General features: G+C 34.5%; 1 protein-coding gene across 30 annotated transcripts in view; it reads right to left on the minus strand.

The window, feature by feature from the left end:
* The window catches only part of LOC128213890 (uncharacterized), a 64,414-nt gene continuing 44,799 nt past the window's right edge, over positions 1 to 19,615 (minus strand). For 5 of the 30 annotated variants that reach the window (XM_052919980.1, XM_052919976.1, XM_052919977.1 and 2 more), the window contains 17 exons: positions 19,134 to 19,199; positions 16,703 to 17,197; positions 15,726 to 15,856; positions 12,796 to 12,876; positions 11,880 to 11,927; positions 11,406 to 11,568; positions 11,043 to 11,143; positions 10,492 to 10,636; positions 9,470 to 9,546; positions 7,790 to 7,888; positions 7,072 to 7,578; positions 6,582 to 6,671; positions 6,024 to 6,092; positions 5,087 to 5,650; positions 4,249 to 4,375; positions 3,223 to 3,319; positions 1 to 1,854 (listed from right to left, as the gene is read on the minus strand). In XM_052919980.1, coding sequence (XP_052775940.1) covers positions 1,685 to 1,854; positions 3,223 to 3,319; positions 4,249 to 4,375; positions 5,087 to 5,650; positions 6,024 to 6,092; positions 6,582 to 6,671; positions 7,072 to 7,578; positions 7,790 to 7,888; positions 9,470 to 9,546; positions 10,492 to 10,636; positions 11,043 to 11,143; positions 11,406 to 11,568; positions 11,880 to 11,927; positions 12,796 to 12,876; positions 15,726 to 15,856; positions 16,703 to 17,197; positions 19,134 to 19,199 — 3,030 coding nt within the window. In that variant the 3' untranslated portion in view covers positions 1 to 1,684. Of the gene's footprint in view, positions 1,855 to 3,222; positions 3,320 to 3,923; positions 3,977 to 4,248; positions 4,376 to 5,086; positions 5,651 to 5,753; positions 5,820 to 6,023; positions 6,093 to 6,581; positions 6,672 to 7,071; positions 7,579 to 7,789; positions 7,889 to 8,165; positions 8,247 to 9,469; positions 9,547 to 10,491; positions 10,637 to 11,042; positions 11,144 to 11,405; positions 11,569 to 11,879; positions 11,928 to 12,795; positions 12,877 to 13,628; positions 13,656 to 15,382; positions 15,464 to 15,725; positions 15,857 to 16,702; positions 17,198 to 17,396; positions 17,721 to 19,133; positions 19,200 to 19,615 lie in introns of those variants that run through there. The other 25 variants (XM_052919986.1, XM_052919983.1, XM_052919988.1 and 22 more) reach the window with 21 other exon arrangements.

The raw sequence follows: 19,615 nt of genomic DNA on the forward strand, positions 1-19,615 counted from the left end.
TAACCTATAAAACTACATTTATTATTATCCATACAATTATGAAACAATTAATGAATGTGAAATAAATACGTAATGTCATTCACAAGTCTTGGGAGTACATTTACCCATGGATAAGTTTCAAAGTGAAGTTCTTATCTACTCAAACACTGTCTTTGTACGAAATGAAAACAGAAACACAGATCCAGCATAGAATACCAGATTACTTTTACAGAACTTCAACGTTGATTTTATGTTGATATTCAGAAATATTCAAACTTCTACAATGTATTTATTTAAGAAAATATACTAGTTTAATATAAGAAATACCATTTTAATAAATGACTAAAATTCGAATAAAAAGTTATTGAAGTGACTCAAACGCGATATCACATGCAGCTATAAAATAATGATATGTAAAAATAACAAAATAAACGAAAATATTTTCGTTTTGTATATCTATACAGAACAGACAAAAACCGGACGGATACAGGAATAAATATCACAGTCAATAATTAAAAAACAACAACAATTTTTAAAACAATTATCAAAAGTGTCATGGAGAAGGCAGTGGAGCGGGATGCTAAAATAGATATTATGTTTTAATGACTTCTGATATAATACATTTACGCAACACTGCTTAAAAAAACTAACAGTAAAATTTATTTTGTGCACACGTGTTTCTGGTTAAATTCATTGCAAATGGTTATGAAACTAAATTAAGACGAGTTTTAAATGTGCTATATACATGGATTTTAGCCAACCTAATCACATTCAATGGTAAAATAGTTCTATCATTATTTTACATTTTTTCATATTGTGTTTTCTTGATGATTTTGTTTGAATTATTTATCATCAAAAAGGCAGAATCATATTTAATGAATCTCAAGTATAGTACAAATAACACTCTCATAGGAATCTAGCAATTAAATACTTAAGAGTGTCTGTAAATAATTCCCACATAGAACATATAATCATTTTGAAAAAGTAGGTCTTAAATTATTTAATCGTATCTGATAAATGGCCAAATAACGGAAATCATGCAGTTTGGATATACATGTACACTTTAATAAATAATCATCCTTGTAATACCGAAAACTATTGATAAATGTTAACCACTTAACATAATTCATGATAGTCATAAAGAAAATCATTGATAAATGTTAACTGTTATTAAAATAGTTCATGATAATCTTAAAGCAAATTCTGGATAAATGTTACCTATTAAAATAGTTCATGCTAACAGCAACGAAAATACGAAATGTTAACTATTAAACATAGTTTATAGTCATGTTAACATACATTCGTGGTAAATATTAAGTATAATGTACGGGTTTTGAATTACCAAATACTATTGAATGACCGTACTTTTATAGAATAACAAATTTTACCCAAAGTTCATTTAACATTTACCTATCTGATAGAGTAATGGCGACTTTTATAAGCGCTCAAGATGATCAGAACTATCATATAAAGTTGATAATGATAATTATGTTAACAAAAGGTCCTTCAAGTAGACCAACATAAATAAATAAACGATGTGTATGTGGCTGCATAACGTCAAATGAGACCGCAGTATAATGAATGCTTATAATTTCATCAGAAGTTCTTGATACATTTTAATAATAATAAATTTAATAGTTCATGAAAAGTTTAACCAAAGTTCATTCAAACAGCCAACACTCTAATGATGGAAATCAAATGATCTCTAACGGCGGGAGAGGTTAGCGAGGAATGGTCTAAGGAGGATGTTGCCTGATTTATCCAGGACATCGGGAGAGATGGCCATCATGTTTGCTCTGTTCATGTCAAGGTTAAGGTTGAAGGCGTTGTTGTACTGTTCCACTATCTCAATCACGTCCTGCCTGGGTAGACAGCCTACAGGGGAAGATGTGGGAGTCAATGACGGTTTTATGCATCTCATCATGCCAAATATCGACGCAATACTAAAGCGTTTGAAGAAATTCCACACAAAGTTGCAGCTTGATAGTTCAATTATCAATATATAATAATTATCTTGTTGCATGAGTATATTTACCAAGATATACCGAATAATTTGAAACGTGGAAATCAAATACTAGTCTAATGATAAGTACGTATCGAAATCAGTCAATATGTACATACACGCATGTAAATGAAATCCAATTACTTTGATTTTGATGAAAGATAAATAGATTGGTAGATTTAATCTGTGCTTTCTTAATTTACCTGCAAAATGAAATGCACACTGAACATGAATACGTGAACATAAACATGAAGCAGATGGACCATGTATTAGTGACAGTTAATTGATGAATTAGATGCAATCTCCCTTTGCGCTCTGGAAAAATAGGCCAAGTCAAGGCATAGTTTAAGTATCTCCCTCTCGGCGAAAGATAGATTCATCTCAACCCGAGCGTAGTTTTTTTTTCGGAAACCCGAGATTCCGCACAACACCTTGCGCGAGGGTTGTGATGAACGCATCTTACACGAGCGGCCATGGTAGATTTGTTCTCCCACTTCAGTTAAACAAAATTAAATACTGAGTAAAAATGTATTTTCTCGCTGAAACTCTTTTGTGCGTAGTGAAAAAAATAGTTCGATACGGATACTTTTTTATCTTTGCCCGTAGCAAGATAAGGATTACCAGCATGTTTCTACTTATCTTGGGTGTGAGAAAACAACGCCTGAACTAAGCAGTAGATTTGAGATGTCTTCCTTATGCTATACAGCGACATAGCGAATTTCATCTTTAATTCATTGTATAAATAATGGGTTGTTTGCTTATTTATAAAATGACAATATGTGCTGTAATGAGAGATTTATACTATAGCCTTGATTTCCCTTAAACACAATACTTAATTGTACGGATATGATATTCCAGAAATGTTCATTGTATACCAATTTCATTTTCATGCATAAATTTAATCGTTCGCATTCTGTTATAAAAGGCGTGGATGTCATATCAAATTATAATGTCATGAACTCGCTCTAAACGATAATTGCAGTGTTAAATGAATCATAAAACTCATTCATTGAAGGTATTAATGCATTCTTAAAATGATACCTGGCTTTGTATGTGCTCAATGGTGAATAATTAAAGATGAAATTCCTTTTCATATAGAGCGGATGAAATTGCATTTCATATAAAACACATGAACTTGTTTTTGTCTAGACAATGGTATTGTGACTCAATGTAGCATGGTGCTGTGACTTGATGTAGCATGTAATTGTGGCTTGATGTAGGTTGGATGTTGATTGCGTTACCTTTATTGGAGATATCAGAGTTATACAAAGCCTGTGCCAGTTTAAGATATCTCTCGAGCCAAGGTTTTTCCTTGCTTTCCATCCCATCTCGTGTAACCTAGAAATGGGGCGAACAAATACGTACAAACATAAGTTACAGAACAAGAACTGCCGACAACCTTCGCCACCAATGTTAAAACAACACCACCTCGACTTATTTGGAACCAGTTTCACAACCATCAGCTTCGCTCAACGTGAAATTCAACCCTTGACTGTATAAAACATTAAATGTCTGCAAGTTTATCCAGTTCCACGGGTAAAATACAAGCGCATTGCTTTAGCTGAGCTGATAATTGTTAAACAAGGTCCTTGCCCAATAAATATTAGCGTGATCTTAATGCGTCTAGAATTCCAAATCAGAATTAAATGCGAATTCTGACATAAAATACGATAAGTAATGTGAAACATTACCTAGAACAACACAGTTGATATAGTTTGTATTGTTATATACTCAGTTGAACATTGTATTTGTTATTCAAACGAATTTTCTGTGTTAATCGTTGTTAGAAATATTGCAAAAAAGCACAGGACTACCTTTTAAATTTTATTTGTCTACACACCTTAGAAGATCACACTAATATTTAATCAGACGTGCGCATTTGCTAATCTATTAAGCACACAATTGTCACATCGTCAACATTCAACATGTCCACCAAAGTAACCTTATTTTTCACCAAGCCTCTCTTCCATAAGGATCTACTGAGTTTCTTGACGTCTGTAATGTAATGCCCGAACGTAAAGACTCATAGAAATAAAATTTTATCGTTGTTTAAAGATTTATACCATAAGCCAATTTCAAAGTTCTTAATATGTCAATATCTTTAACGGTATAAATTAGACACTTTATCATAAACCATGGTTGTCACATGGATTAACATAAAAAATAGATATAGAAAAATAGTATTCTATTATTGAACTTGAAAACAATAAAGCATAATAAATTAACATTGTATTAGTAATAAAGTACATGGTAGATTTTCAAATTACCTCATATTTGGCCTCCAAATCTCGTAGCTGATGCGAGAGTTGGTTGATCTGCTGTTCTCTGTTCGACCTGTTTGTGTCTCCTCCACCGCCACGGTAGTACGGATCGTCTCGTCTGCTATCTCCGTACCTGCAGCATGGCCGATGTTTGTTATTAACAATAAAAGAAGAATATCTTGTTGTTCTATAGTTTCCCACACAGAATAGTTATGATGTCTTAACTCTTTAATACCCTTCTCATTATATAGGAATCAAGTGGGGCTGAATTATAAACAAGTTTTAATAAGACTGATTTAAGATTTTTCATTTTCACAAAGCGTAGTGGAACAAGTATTTTCCAAAAGGTTCAAAAACCGGGAAACGCTAAACCGAAAATACAAATATTCACTGCATTAACAACCGAACCATAGTTTAACAGAGTTAGTTATACATACAAATAGTTACATAATAAAGTTTATAAGCTAAATAAATGTTAGTATGAAGCATTATAATCGAGATAAAACTATACATGTATATCAAAGAAACAACATATAAAAATAAAATACAAATACCAGTCTTTTTTCAGTATTAAATTTATTCAGTTTCAACAGAAATGACACACATACCAAAGAGCAATCTTAAACATTATGCTACCATAACCAAAAGCCATTGCACATTTATTAAAAACACAAATATGACAAAACTCCTGACAAAATCCTACAAACGCCTAGAAACGTTACATACTTATCTTCCAACGGATTAGAACATTAACGGTCACCAGGTTCAGTGTTAGTTTTACATTCACATTGGTCGAACAAATGGCACCAAACAAGGAATGTTTATTTGACAAGACGATTTCTACCTCGGTTTATTTTGCTCCACTAAGTCGTACGCTTGTCTGGCTTGTGTAACTGGGGAAACATATTGCAATCTATACTGGGAAACATTCTGATCTTCAAAAGTTGGGCTTTGGGGTATCTGCTGCTGCTGTTGTTGTGGCTGCTGCTGTGATTGTTGGTTTGAAAAAGAGGGTATATATGGCTGATAGGTTTGGTACTTCGGTCGGCTGTAGCTTTGGTCTTGCCGGACCACGCCTTGCTGTTCCACATGCGGTTGAGGACCACCATAAGACTGGTACTGCTGGTTGCCTAATGATGTTTGCTGAGTTTGCTGCATATACGGTGGATTATGAATTGGGTAAGACGGTATTTCACGATCAAAACCTCCGTCATCCTTTCCGTCATTTATATAATTATCTCTATACGCTTGTGGATAAGAGGCCACAGTTGGCTCTTTGCTAGGGGAGGGTAGTCTTGGAGTTGCCTGTCTATATGGAGATTGCTGTCGACCAGGTGATGCCTGTCGTACAGGTGATAGACTTCTATGGCGTGTCTCTTGATTGGGTATATTATACGATCCTATTTCTCTGCAAACATAATTAATTAGAAAGCTAAACATAAAGAAAAACATTTTACACCCACTACGTTGCTAACCCCCACCATTATAATGAAATATTCTAGTCTCAATACCTTTCGATATAACTGACATATGATCGTGGTCTTCGTCGTATTGGCGGTAGACTTAAAGAACTCCTCCTTAGGAGAAATAAGTAGTTAATCTATCAAGTGAACATAATCTAGTTTGATGGTATACAATTCAATCGTTCAATAAAACAGTTATTTAATTTCGAGTTATGAAATTTGAATTCCAATTTTAAATTGATATTGAAAATAAGTTCATAGATTTACCCTCAGTAAGATAAATTAATGATAATAGAACATGATTTTTGAAGTAGCTACCTTTGAGGTTCAGCATATGACTTGGGACGTTCATAGCGACTTGGTGCCCGTTGCAATAGACTGGCAACTCTAAAACATTGCGCGATAACAAATACATATTATTATATGGTTTTGTTTTTTTTTAGATTTTTTTTTTATGTGAAACCGTTAAACATCCAACTATCTATGTTATCCCCATAATTACATGTGACGACCTAATAAGTACAAGGATATAGAATGACATATCACAACTCTAATATTCAAACTGAATTATTGTTATATAAATATAAGTACCAATATATCTAAAATACAACTAGATATATATTTACAATCTGGATTTTACAGGTACATGTAAACAATTATAATAAATCATGTTATTGTACACACAGACTAGTAGAATGGACTACTCTGTATAATAAAAAGATAACAGTATATACGATAACAAACAAGGGTGAACACTAGTTGCAGTGCTCTTGAACAAGCAAGCATTAGCTCGAAAATGCATCTGAAAAAGCAGAAGCGGATAATATTATTTATTATACATGTACACTATTGTTATGTTGACATCCAGAACGTTACCTCTCGTTTCTTCTCGGCATATCTCGGTTCCTGTCACGTGGTTCGTAATCTCCACGTTCGGTACGTTGTTGCCAACTTGGCACATATCCACTGTTGTAAAAATATGTAAATAAGTTCGAAATAAAGAAAACTTTAAGGATTTGTAAATAAAATCAAAACAAACGAAATCATGATTGTCAGATAGTAATTTTATCTAATGATTAATTTCATTCCATTAAACACATTCTGTCTACTGATATTCACACAAGTGTTATTGTTATTCGAAAACAAACTCTTAATATTGCCAACTAATGTTAGTCACAACAATATGTTCTGATTAGATTTACAATCTGTTCTGAATACAGTGTAAAGCATTTGAAAATACAACTGCTGCGAGCGGAATGGCATCCTTAGAAACAACTGCCAGCAAAGAGGTATATGAAAAGCAATGTGAAGTATGCTCTAGGTTATCTGCTTCGGTGCTTGCTACATCAACAAGCGTGTGATGTACCTTGGACTTTCTGCATATGATCGCCTTCTTAAGTCTGTAGGGCTTTCGGCAAAGTTTGACTGTTTAAGATTATCCTCATAATCCATTCGACGATGTTGCTGCCAATTATCACGCCGTTTGTCTTCAGATCTTCCTCCGTATTGATCTACTTTTCCGTCTTTTTGGACATCACGATTACCATAATCATTTCTATTACCATCTCTCGTAAATTTCCTTCGATCACTATAGAAACGTTTTAGAGTCCGCGGTTGTCTCCAATCTTTTTCATTATCATTTAAAGGTGGGAAAAGTTCAGTTTTACTTTGTACACCATCATAACGATTATCTTGGTATTCAGGAGATAACGACCTATGCCTCCCAGGCTCGTTTCTACGTGGGGAATGTGGTGGTCGTCCGCGCTCCATATTGGTTTGATATGGTGAAGTTTCCCTTTCATTTCTGGTTGGAGATTTAAGAGAGTCCCGGGGACTTCGCGGGCGTCTATCGCGGTCAGGTGAATAGTTGTCCCTAAAAGTTAGTTATCGGTATTGATTGAACACCTCGATCAAAGATTAAATGTACCCTTTTCAATAAATCAGAGAGTAACACAGTTTGAAAGTTTGATTTCGCATATATTTTTAAAATGTTAACACTTTATACGCTAATATGACCAAATGATGAAATGAAATGAGTTATTTAGGTGCCAAAATCATCAGCATTAGAAAAAGCAACAACCTACATGATATACTTATATTTGTCCTCGTAAAAGCGAACAGTTTTTTGTTTTGTTTCCTCTGGCAATTTCCATTCGTCAAATTGTCCTAATACCGACGTTACTCTACATAAAATAATCACACAATCATGCAGTCAAACACTGCAAATAAAACGGTTAATGAGGATTCACTAGTTTACGAATATTTGATGTTACAGTAAACGTCATTAGGATAAAAATGTCAAATATTCAGCACATTATCAAATGGGGAAAATCCGTCAGTAGTTAGATTTAAAACAAGTAATAAAGTTGATTGCAAATAAATTATATATACGTTTGAAATATATACATGTATGTTAGTCCAGAAACCATAACAAATGACCAGATTTCCACATGAAGGTACCTATGCTCGTTTTCTTTCACATGTGCTGAACCTGATCGACTCGGTTTTGGTGTAACATTGCGGTAGTATTTTGGCTTAGCTCTTGTAAAACAAATTTCAAAGTTAAAAAAATAAAACGCGATCTTTCCTAATAAACATAACTCAATGCATCAACACTACGCATTGTACTTTAATGTGACGACCTCAAGAATATTAAAAGAAAATCAACAAGGGGTATATACATAATGGGTCAGAAAGAAGAAGAAACAAATATGGAAAGTTGCTGGAGAGACCAAATCTTGAAAAAAAGAACATGCCTAAGGATACACACTTAATTTTGTATCAAAAGACACGTTATGCAAGGAAGGTTAAATTATGTCTTAGAATGATAAAGTATGTACCGAAAGGATTAATTATGTCCCAGAGTGATAATTATGTCCCAGGATGATAAATTATGTACCGGAAGTATAAATTATGCCCCATAATGAAAAATTGTGTCCAAGAGTGATAATTATGTCCCAGAATGAAAAATTGTGTCTCAGAGTGATAATTATGTCCCAGAATGAAAAAAAATGTTTTCCAGAGGGATAATTATGTCCCAGAATGAAAAATATTGTGTCCCAGAGTGATAAACTATGTCCCAGGATGATAAATTATGTACCGGAAGAATACATTATGTCCCAGGAGGTTAAATTATGTCCCAGAATGATAAACTATTTCCCAGGATTTTAAATTATGTTTCAGATGTACCGGAATGATATATAATGTACCGGAAGGATAAATTATGTCCCAGAATGAAAAATTGTGTCCCAGAGTGATAAACTATGTCCCAGGAGGTTAAATTATGTTTCAGATGTACCGGAATGATAGATAATGTACCGGAAGGATAAATGATGTCCCAGAATGAAAAATTGTGTCCCAGAGTGATAAACTATGTCCCAGGAGGTTAAATTATGTTTCAGATGTACCGGAATGATAAATTATGTCCCAGAACAATACATTATGTCACTGAATGATACATCCTGTCGGAATGATGAATTATGTCCCACTATGATAAATTATGTATCAGAAGGACAAACTGATAATAGAGAAGGGTAGGATAAACCCTATTATATTTATATGTTAGAAGATACGAGAATGATGTTAAAGAAGAAAAGAACATGACTCAAGGGTAATTGCGTATGGGAGGGACATATAATGTTTGTGAAAGAAGTGAAACACTGAAGTATGCTCCAAAAGGATACGAGAATGATGTCAAAGAATCAAGGTGACTCAATGGTTATTTTTGTATCAAACTTGTGTACTTAAAGTAAACATCAGCTCACCTGTCATCTTGACCCTTGCGATGAGATGGCGGCTCTCGTCTTGGGGAAATGTCACGTCTTGGAGACGAATTGCGGTGCTGCAAACAGTGGAATACTTTGTGGAATTTACTAACTCATGTACGTATTCAATTGATTCAAACTGTACATGACGTTACTGTCTAAGATATAGCCTAAGAGTTAAGGTAGTTTAACAAATCTAAATAATGTAAAGCTCCAAGATATGATAGGAAACACCCGCAATGAAAAGTGGATACCAGGTCTTAATCATGATTAAATGTTTAAAGTTAAATATCATTACTAGTTTAAAGACTGGATTTTGTTTCTATTTTAAAGCAAACACAATACTTTTAGTGCAGCCAAACACCCCAATCAACAGATAAACACATTCCCCAACATTGGTTTAGTGGAATAAAAACTAAATTAAATCAATAAACATTTGAGCAGAAAAGACATGATCGCAACTGCAGCTGTGTTCATATTGACCAGCACGAAATACAACTGTTAATATATGTGATTTTTGATCGTAATTAAACATAGAAACAGTCATATTCAAACGCCCATCTCTTCAACGGAGTTGTGCAATACTAGGAAGGAATAGAGGAGGGAAACTATTTAAGTTTGGTTAATATAAATTGAGAGAAAGTATTGGTGACAAAGGAAAACCATTTCTTCTCTTAGAATGCATATAAGGTAGGTTAAATCTTTGAATGCTATACTGAATCAATCATTCAATAAATACATAAATCACTCAATCAATGAAACAATCAACCAAACAACCAATCAGTTAATTGAAATAGAGGGGGGGGGGGGGTAGTGTGGTGTACAAAAGGGCACAATGGGTTGGACTTGAATGATTAAATCTGGACCTAATGTTAATACAGAAAATACAGAACAGAGCATGGTGCAACACATTGCAACAGGTAAGAAGACAGTACACGCCTCATCTCCGTGTTATCAAAGGAAAGGCTGGGTTAGGAACATATGTCACTGCAAACGACCTTTGGTCTGGTGTAATAACGGACCTCCGTACTGTCCTCGGTCCGGGGCCAGTTGGGCCCGGGGGCTGGGTAGTGTTTCGCGTAATCCAGAGGCCGTTTACTTACGGGGATGGGTAGACCGGTCAAGGAGGGCCGCACCCTGCGCATGAATTCAAGAAACTCGTGCCACCTGTGAGGAGAAGAGCAAATAGTAAGTCCAAATAATTGTACGCAGTAAGCCTTCTCACGAGTTGTTGAAATGGCAATTCCTCAGTGAATTAGTAGAGTCCATAGAATAATTTATATTAAGATAAGGTGATGGTGTCATATATTATGTTTGATTTAAAGATAATTTGTAGAAAATGTTGGAGCAAAACGATTATAATAGAATACGGTTACAGAGTTCGCTAACTTCATTAAAAAAAGTTTTATAGCTGGTCTTGAGTCGCCATTGTTGAAATGACGCTGGATTATTATTAATATATTTTACATGCTCACACGAGATGTTGGAACCTTTTTATTCTACACACTATTTTTGAACATATATCCGAGATGTTGCTTTTTGCTCGTTTATTTCAACACACATAAGCTCATACTTGTATTGTCCATCTCTGTTGCTGTCCTCACACAGAGAGAGTATCTGATTCAACAATGAGTCGGACAGTGGCAGCTTGTGGTCGTAGCAGATGTCTTTAATCTGTCAAGAGTAATAAAAAGAGTTTGGATTTCTCAATATAACTTTATTTATTATTTAGGTTCATGCATGAGAGCCATTCCTGTCTGTTAGAAGTAAACTTTAACTGTATGTGTTTTAGAAATGTTGTATATATACATTAATACTTAAATAATATTTTCTTAAGTTAAACATTTATTTTTATTACCATATCTCCAATACGATAGTCAGCCTATTATCACCTTCTCATTTTACAAATTGTGATTTATTTAGATTAGAATCGAACCTGTGCAGCAGAGAGTGTGTCCCTGCGGTCCCTGTCCTTCTCGAAGAAGGCGTTTTGCCAGCTGGTCCAGTCCATCTTGTAGTTGCTCTTCGATAGCTCTGTTGTTATCATCTGTAGCAGCTTCGCCACCTCCCGGTCACGGTAGATTGAACCCGTCTTGAATCTAGGGTAAATTTTGAGTTGTGAAAATATATCTAAACATTAGTTCTTTTTTGATTTTTGTATAACTCAATATGGCTTAGTGACATCATACCACTTAATTTGGTCCTATGGGGGCGCTGGTAGTGCTGCATTTACAAAACTGCTAACGGACTTAGGAACAACTTTATACTATGTTTACATCTCCGTAGAAACAATTTTATGCTACGTGAACAAAGGCTTCATACAATGTGAACATCTCTGTACAAACAAGTTAATACTATGTGAACATCACCGTAAGAACAGCATTATACTACGTGAACATCTCTGACTTACGTTTCTCCATTTTCCATGTAATATTTGGGCCTTTCGTTCGATTGTGACCTGAAACATATAAAATTGAACAATAAGAAATACATTTAACTTGCATTTGTATCGCGGTAGTATGAATTCAAAGTATTTGACGAACATATCGACATGGGAAGTAGGACTTGAAAAGATAAACAAAAAAATAATTTAACAATTAACATTGACATTCTTATCTATAGGACTTCAGTTTAAATCGATTTAAAATATTTACCAATGAACAATGTAACCAAGAACAAAAACTGCATAACCTTTATAACATTCAGGTCAATATAATAGGTTTTTGTTCCTTTGTTTGCCGATTCCAATATACAAACACACAATACAAATACACGACCTTGACAAATAGCTAAAAAATGAAACATAACAAGGGATTATTTACTTGCTATATAAATTTTAAAAGAATGCATTGTTTCAAAAAATAACGCGCAAAACTAGGAATTTGTTTTCACTCTGATTATTATTTAAAAGTCAGTACTCTGCCAACATTTCCTGTTTTAATTTATAGATATCCTTGTTATGGCTCAATTCTAGCAAACTCAAAATTTAAACATTACTCAATTTTAACACAAACAACTTTAAGACAAAACATGATTACAACGATGTCACTAAACCCAACATTGCCACTCAACAAATGCTACTACCCACATATAAATTGTTTCAATGTTTGTGACGGTCATATACTTATCATAAACCCATAAAGATAGAAATTATTTCAGATTAAAACTAAATATAACTTCCTTGAATTTTAATAGTAATCTTCCTTACTATTTCAGGACCTGTATAAATATCATTATATGCTAACATAGAAAAACACGAAAAAGTTTACTGCTGAAAACAAAAGCAAACACACACAACTGAAAGCCTACACAGATATAGAGCGAACCTGTGTGGACTTTCCCGCGGTTTTTCCTCATACTCATACTCTCTTTCTTTCTCTTGTCGCCTTGGGGTTAACCCTTTTTCTCTGCAATTTATTTGTCACCGTGCAAAACGTGTTACATTAAGACATACCGTAGGTTTTGTTTGCCACCAATATGTTTAACTAAGATGCATATATACCAAGCCTAAATGTGTTTAAAAGAGCTCCAAGTGTTTGAATAACAACTTGATAAATACTTAGGAAAAATGCAAAAAAGAAGCCAGAAAGTGTTAAAGAGGTCTCTAAGTGTTTGAATCACATCACAGCATGATCATTACTTGCGGAAATCATAATGATTTGCATATTTCAACATACAAACATGAAATCGTCCCTGTCTATTCAATCATTTTATATAATTAAAAGGCATAGTTTTTAATGCAATTGTAATATGTACGATATGAATAGAAACGGTATCTGTCGAGTTTTTTTAGCTATCTATTTCTATTAACGCAATACACATGGGGTAATGAATAAATGTTCAAGGAATTTATTTACATTTGTGTCTACCAATTAATAATTATGTATGTCTTCATTTATGAAGTTTCATCGAGACTGTCTGCAATTTGGAAACCAATTCAATATTATTCTATAGTCGAATTTTATTGCGCCTTCTATTTATTTTTATTGCGCCTTCTATTTATACATGTGTAACCATATAATACTGTGACAACAAAACACATCAGAAGACAATATCCATAAGTAAGATGTAAAAACAATCTTAATGTCCACATGACATTCTAATACGTGATGACTATGTATGCGTGACTATGCTTAATGCGGCGTGCTCGTGAAATTACCAGCTGTCTGAGTCTCCTTGTCGTGGGCTATATATAGAAAGTAATCACGTGATAAATAAAAGCCAAAATGGAGGACAAATGTGATATTGACAAAGATTTTCTTCCATCATACATGTGATAACGTCCCGGACGTCCGGGATTGTCCCGGAAATCGTATCTCTGTCACGGAGTCACGGAGGGTGCATGTTTGTCCCGGAAAGTCATAAAAAAAAAACGAAAAAAAAAATAATCTCGGAATCGGAATCGATTATCTTAATTTTACCAATGTAAGTCAGCTATTTTGCCTGTCCGGGACACTGGTCGTAAAACACAGGACATGTTGACACTAATCCGTTAATTGGTACGTGTGTCGTCGAGGTCATCGTCAATCACCCGATAATTGATCTATCGGCCTATTGTTGTGCTTAACGAGTGGGGGAGGGTTCTTGTATACAAATTCATTGTTTTCATATGGATTTGTTTGGTCTTATGAATGATAGCTTTTAATTGATGAATTGATATTTTTCACACATTTTACCAACAAACGAGCATGAAGGTAAGTTCAAAGAAAGTGACAAAATGAGTAAAAAAAACAAAATTAAAACACGGAAAACATCCCATATTCCTTTCAAATTTCAAAGTCGATATGTCGTTATACTTTTAACAACTTATGCGTCCATAAGGAATTTTAGTGTTTTGACCTTTTTTCCGAACTATCGTGTGTATTTTTACGCCGAAATAAAACTGACGATATGGGGTTTACAGGTGGTTATATAGAATGCTTTAATCACGTGACCATGGTAAGTCACGTGATCGCTTTATACAGCCGATTGTTGACACGTCTCTATCAAAATTATATGCATCTCCAAACGGAAAAAAGCTCATCGACTGGAAAATCTTCTTTATCGTCTGAAAAATATTGTGTGTCATAAATTGCAAACATTTTAAATGTGATGAAAAAATAAATATTTTGTAACGCATGTTCTCAAAAGCGCGGGAAAACAGGTGCCCGTATAGTTGTTTATTTCCTGTTTTGATGAAACCGAAAGTAGACTGCATATCCTCCTGGTTAGCACTTCATTTAAAGCCTGGGAAAATATCTGGTGGTTTTATTTTTTCAAGAAAATCCGGAAAAAAAACAACCATGTCAAGTAAAAAATACGTCTTGGCAGTCAAAATAGGTACATTTTCCCGACGTTAAAAACGACTAAAATAGCCTCAGATATGCTATAGAATGCACCACAGACGTTCCCCATTTAAAAAAAATTCCGGCCCCCCCTAGTGTGCGTTGACATTACGATGGGTGTCCCGGAATCGACCAAAGAAATTATCACATGTATGCTTCCATTGTCAATGTTTACAAAATGCAAACCGATGTTTAGTCAAATAAAGGCTGCTATTGTATGAATATATGCAGGAAATGTTGAACATGCAACGGGAAGTCCATGAACTCTGTGAAGAAGCATTGTTAAGTGAAAGCATATTTTTGAATCTGTCTACAAAATCAAAAAATAAATGATTATATATAAAATAGGCTGATTGTTTAGAATTTTGTAAAAGCTAACAACGTTATTTAAGTAATCATTGTTACCTTTCAATTTGTTAATACATGAAGTATGGACACATATTAATCTGCAATATCTAAAAATGTAAATTTGGAGAAAATTGCTATTTTTTTGCAAACTTCTGAACAATCGACCCGTTGGTATCAAAGGCTTTGTGAAGCAATATTCTATAAGAATGTGATTGGAAGTCTTCCATAGCAAACTGCAAACCTCGGTGGGGTGGGGACGGTGCTTAGGCTCATTCTTTTATATTGCTGAGAACTGTCAGATTGGGAATAATACGAGCCCGGTCTAAAACACAGGATGGCAACTCTTTAAGTAATAAAGCGTAAACGTCCCTACGAAACAATAAGTCTAAAACCTACAACACGGCTGATGGTAAGATATTACTTAAGTTTTTACGATACATTTTGTTCGATTTCATTCATGATCTTACCTTTGTTATTCTGTAAAGACTGATAAAGGAATAATTCTAAATGTGATATTTTGTTTTAATAATGAAACATGAGGTTGAATTCATTCTTGTCACTAATAGTTTCCAGTGTCCACTTACAATTGTCCCTTTGTATTTAGATCCAAAGCTGACCCAATAAACGACAAGACCTTTTCATAGTTTACTCTTCCGGGATAGTTAGGGTCAACGAACTGCGCTCCAATAATTGACAGCGATTCTGGTAAGAATGCCTGAAAAAACAACAACATTTAAATGAAAATCCCTTAATATGTGTAAATGTTTCTTGATTTTGTCAGAGCTGGTATTCAATATTCAATTTAAGTTTATTTTACGGTCATACATCATTGACTTCAAACACTCTATTGGTCAGTTATTAATAACCAGTAATCCGATTAGCTTAATCGTTCTTACATCTAATGAACACCAATATTGAATACCAACCTAGACTTTATTAAATATGTTGTAAGACAATATTGATAACCTCATTATTATCAACAGTATGCACTACTTTTTATTTTAATGCAATCTCTCCTTTAACTAATATGTCAATATAAATGAAATGTACGAATTTGGTTTTAAGGGAGCTCGCGCATGGTTTATAAAATGCACTTTTCTATAACTAAATAAAAAGGGAAATTCACCAGGGGTGTTAAAACTAAGATACGGACGCATGGAACTCTTCAGCAGATGTTGATATTTGCTAAAATATCGTCTTTGATTTATTTATTTTTAATTGCGTTACTAACGGCGTTCAGCGATTTCGTTGTTGCGTGTTTGGCTTATTGACATTATCACGTGCTATTTTCAATACATTGTTATAAGGTCAAAATATCAATATATGTTTATGAACTCTTCTGGCCTAGTGGTTAAAGCGTCGATTTTCTAAAAAAAATCTTGACGTTACTGGCGTGGGTCCCACTAAAATATTTGATTATCATTAAAATGTATATTTTTCTACAATTTTGATATCATAGAGTAAAATAATGATACAATAAGTGTTTTCAGATGCATTTTCGATACAACTAATTTTGGTCCCAAAACATGAGCGAGTTCCTTTATAAAAGACATGGACTTACGTTGTGCCTTTCGAGGCTGGTTTTCAGTGTGTAAGGGTCACAGAAGCCACTTAATCCTTTATCCAGCTGAGAACATTCAAGGTACACATCTCGCAGTTTGCGGGAGTCGAACCGCGGAAGCTCATTGCATATAAGTTTACATAATACAACCTCCTGGTCTCGAGTCAAACGGATAGGATCCACAGGTAACAACACATTTCTCGGCACTAACATCCGCAAGTTGCTAAGCTCTGAATCTGGCACAAGATGGTGCTCTTTGTATCCGGGGTTTTCGTAACGCTGATCCATGGTTTCAGATCCTCCAAGAAAGTAATTCTGTTTGTATTCAGTCTCATCGGCTAGTTGAGGTGCGCGATTATCAGTCCAGGGCTCAGCCTCAAACACTGTGGACATATCATTCCGGGTCCGGTTTTGTTGTATTGGAGGTAGGGTTCTGTACTGAGCTGCCCTGACCACGTCCTTTGAGTCTGGTCGTTTATTCACCCCAGCAGTTGGCTAGAACAGACAAGGTTATTCCATTTTTTCACTGTGGTCCATTAAAAAACATTGAAATTTTAGTGAATATTATAGATTTCCACATAGTAAACTTGGCATGAATAAGACCAACCAAAAATATTTATAAGCGAAAATGAAAACATTGATACAAACACTTAGATATCACTAACACTGTATAATAATACAAACAGAAACTAACCTTTAACTTTTTATGCTTGCCATATAAAATGTATATCCAAAATGCAATAAAGTGTATTTTTTAAGTTAACTCATTAGCAATTTATTCTATATAAGCCACACTGTCTTACATAAAACAATAAACATTATAGATTACAATGTAGATACAAGTGTTAAACAGAACAAGAGGAGACGTGGATCCAGTGCCAAAGGTTCGTTTGTCGTCTTGTGAACCGACATAGGTCAATTATTCTCATAGGCGTGGACGGTGACACGGTGTTTTTGTTTTATCATTGAGCATACCATTGACGATTGTTATACTCGTAAGCATTCAATGTATTTAAACGAACAGTACGCTCATCTTTAAATTGCAAAGGATTTTGATAAAAGATTTCGTACACACATTGAATTTGGAATACAACCATGTAATGCAGCTATTGCGATATTTGCATTAACACTAATTGGTTTGTCTTGATCGAATTCAAACTGGGTTTTCTTACAACTGAATAATAGAGCTCTACTTTAAAGTTCTGTTTTACTTGGAAGTTAGCCACTTTTTTATTTTCGATTTTGATTTATCATAAAAGATTTAAATGTCAAATATTTGAAGTCAACAAAAGAAAATTCGTGCATGGCAAGACAAATAATACTAAAGGGTACACTCAACGTTTAGGTTCATTTAAATACATTATTTGAGCATGACAATTTATAATAAAACATATTATCATCGCTGAATGTCTATTGTTTGTTGAATTTGATACTTTGTTTACAAAGAAGAGTAAATGGTTTACAATGAAACATGTTTAATAGGGTGATTATATATGAGATGTAAAGTTAGCAAATAACACATTGTAAGTAAAAGCATTGAGTTGAGTTGAGTGGTAAGCATTTTGCTAGCTATGGCAAAGTTGCGTATTATTGAAGTAGGAAGTGCACGTACACAATATAGGGACACGACAATAAAGCTACATGTTTGATTATTCCTTGAAAAGGTGTATTATTCATATTATTCAATCACATGAATACATCATTTATTCATTTATAACTAAATACAAAGAACAGGAAAATCCCATGACGAATATTCGATGTAATGTTTGAAGTGTCTGGGTTTGATTTAACGTTATTCAGTGTTTAAATACATCAGTACAAACTGTTCAAGTTAAAACTCAATAGCTTTCTTTTAAGAGGCAGACACATGCATAAAGTCTTGTATAAACTTTTATGGAGCAGACATAACAGAAAAACGATCGTGGACGTTAGATCCTCAACCTTCGCCCGACCCGGAAACAATCATCAAGTTGCCGAAGACTCTGGTCAGAGGACATTGAATTTAGCCAAAAATTATGTAAACAGATTGGAACAAGCATTGTTTTCGAATCTCCACTCTCTTCAAAGCACATGACATTATTGGACATATATGTCCAGACTGGAACAAGCATTTTTGCCGAGTCTCCCCTTTCTTCGAAATACATGACATTATTGGACATATATGTATTAACACAGACTGTTACACAGGCATTGTTATCGAATCTCTACTTTCTTCAAAGCACATGACATTATTGGACATATATGTATTGACACAGACTGGTACACAAGCATTGTTACCGAATCTCCACTCTCTTCAAAGCACACGGTATTATTATATATGTATTGACACAGACTGGTACACAAGCATTGTCACCGAATCTCCACTTTCTCCAAAGCACATGAAATTATTGGACATATATGTATTGACACAGACTGAAACACGCATTTTTACCGAATCTCCCCTCTCTTCAAAATACTTTCCATAATCGAAACCCTCATGGTCTAAAGGATGGTCTTCCTGATGTGGAGAAATGGGGTTTACTTTTAGCAATGTGCAAATTGAAAAGGTTTCAGGGTATCAAAGACAAAGTGCAGCTCGGTCTCAATATATCTCGACCCTACCCATGTTAAGATATCTCGCCCCTAGCCCTGTTAAGATATCTCGACTTTTTCCATGTTAAGATAGCTAGAAACTACCTCTGGTAAGATATCTCACCCCTAGCCGTGGTAAGATATTTCACCCCTAGCCATGTTAAAATATCTCGACCCTAGCCATGTTAAAATAGTTCGCCCTTAGCTCTGAAGATATCTAGACCATAGCTCTGTGGCGATATCTCGACCATAGCCATGTTAAGATATCTCGACCCTAACCCTATTACGATATCTTGACCCTAACCCTATTACGATATCTCGACCCTAACCCTATTACGATAT

Source organism: Mya arenaria, chromosome 13 (genome assembly GCF_026914265.1).
Source record: "Mya arenaria isolate MELC-2E11 chromosome 13, ASM2691426v1".
Classification (NCBI taxonomy): domain Eukaryota; kingdom Metazoa; phylum Mollusca; class Bivalvia; order Myida; family Myidae; genus Mya; species Mya arenaria.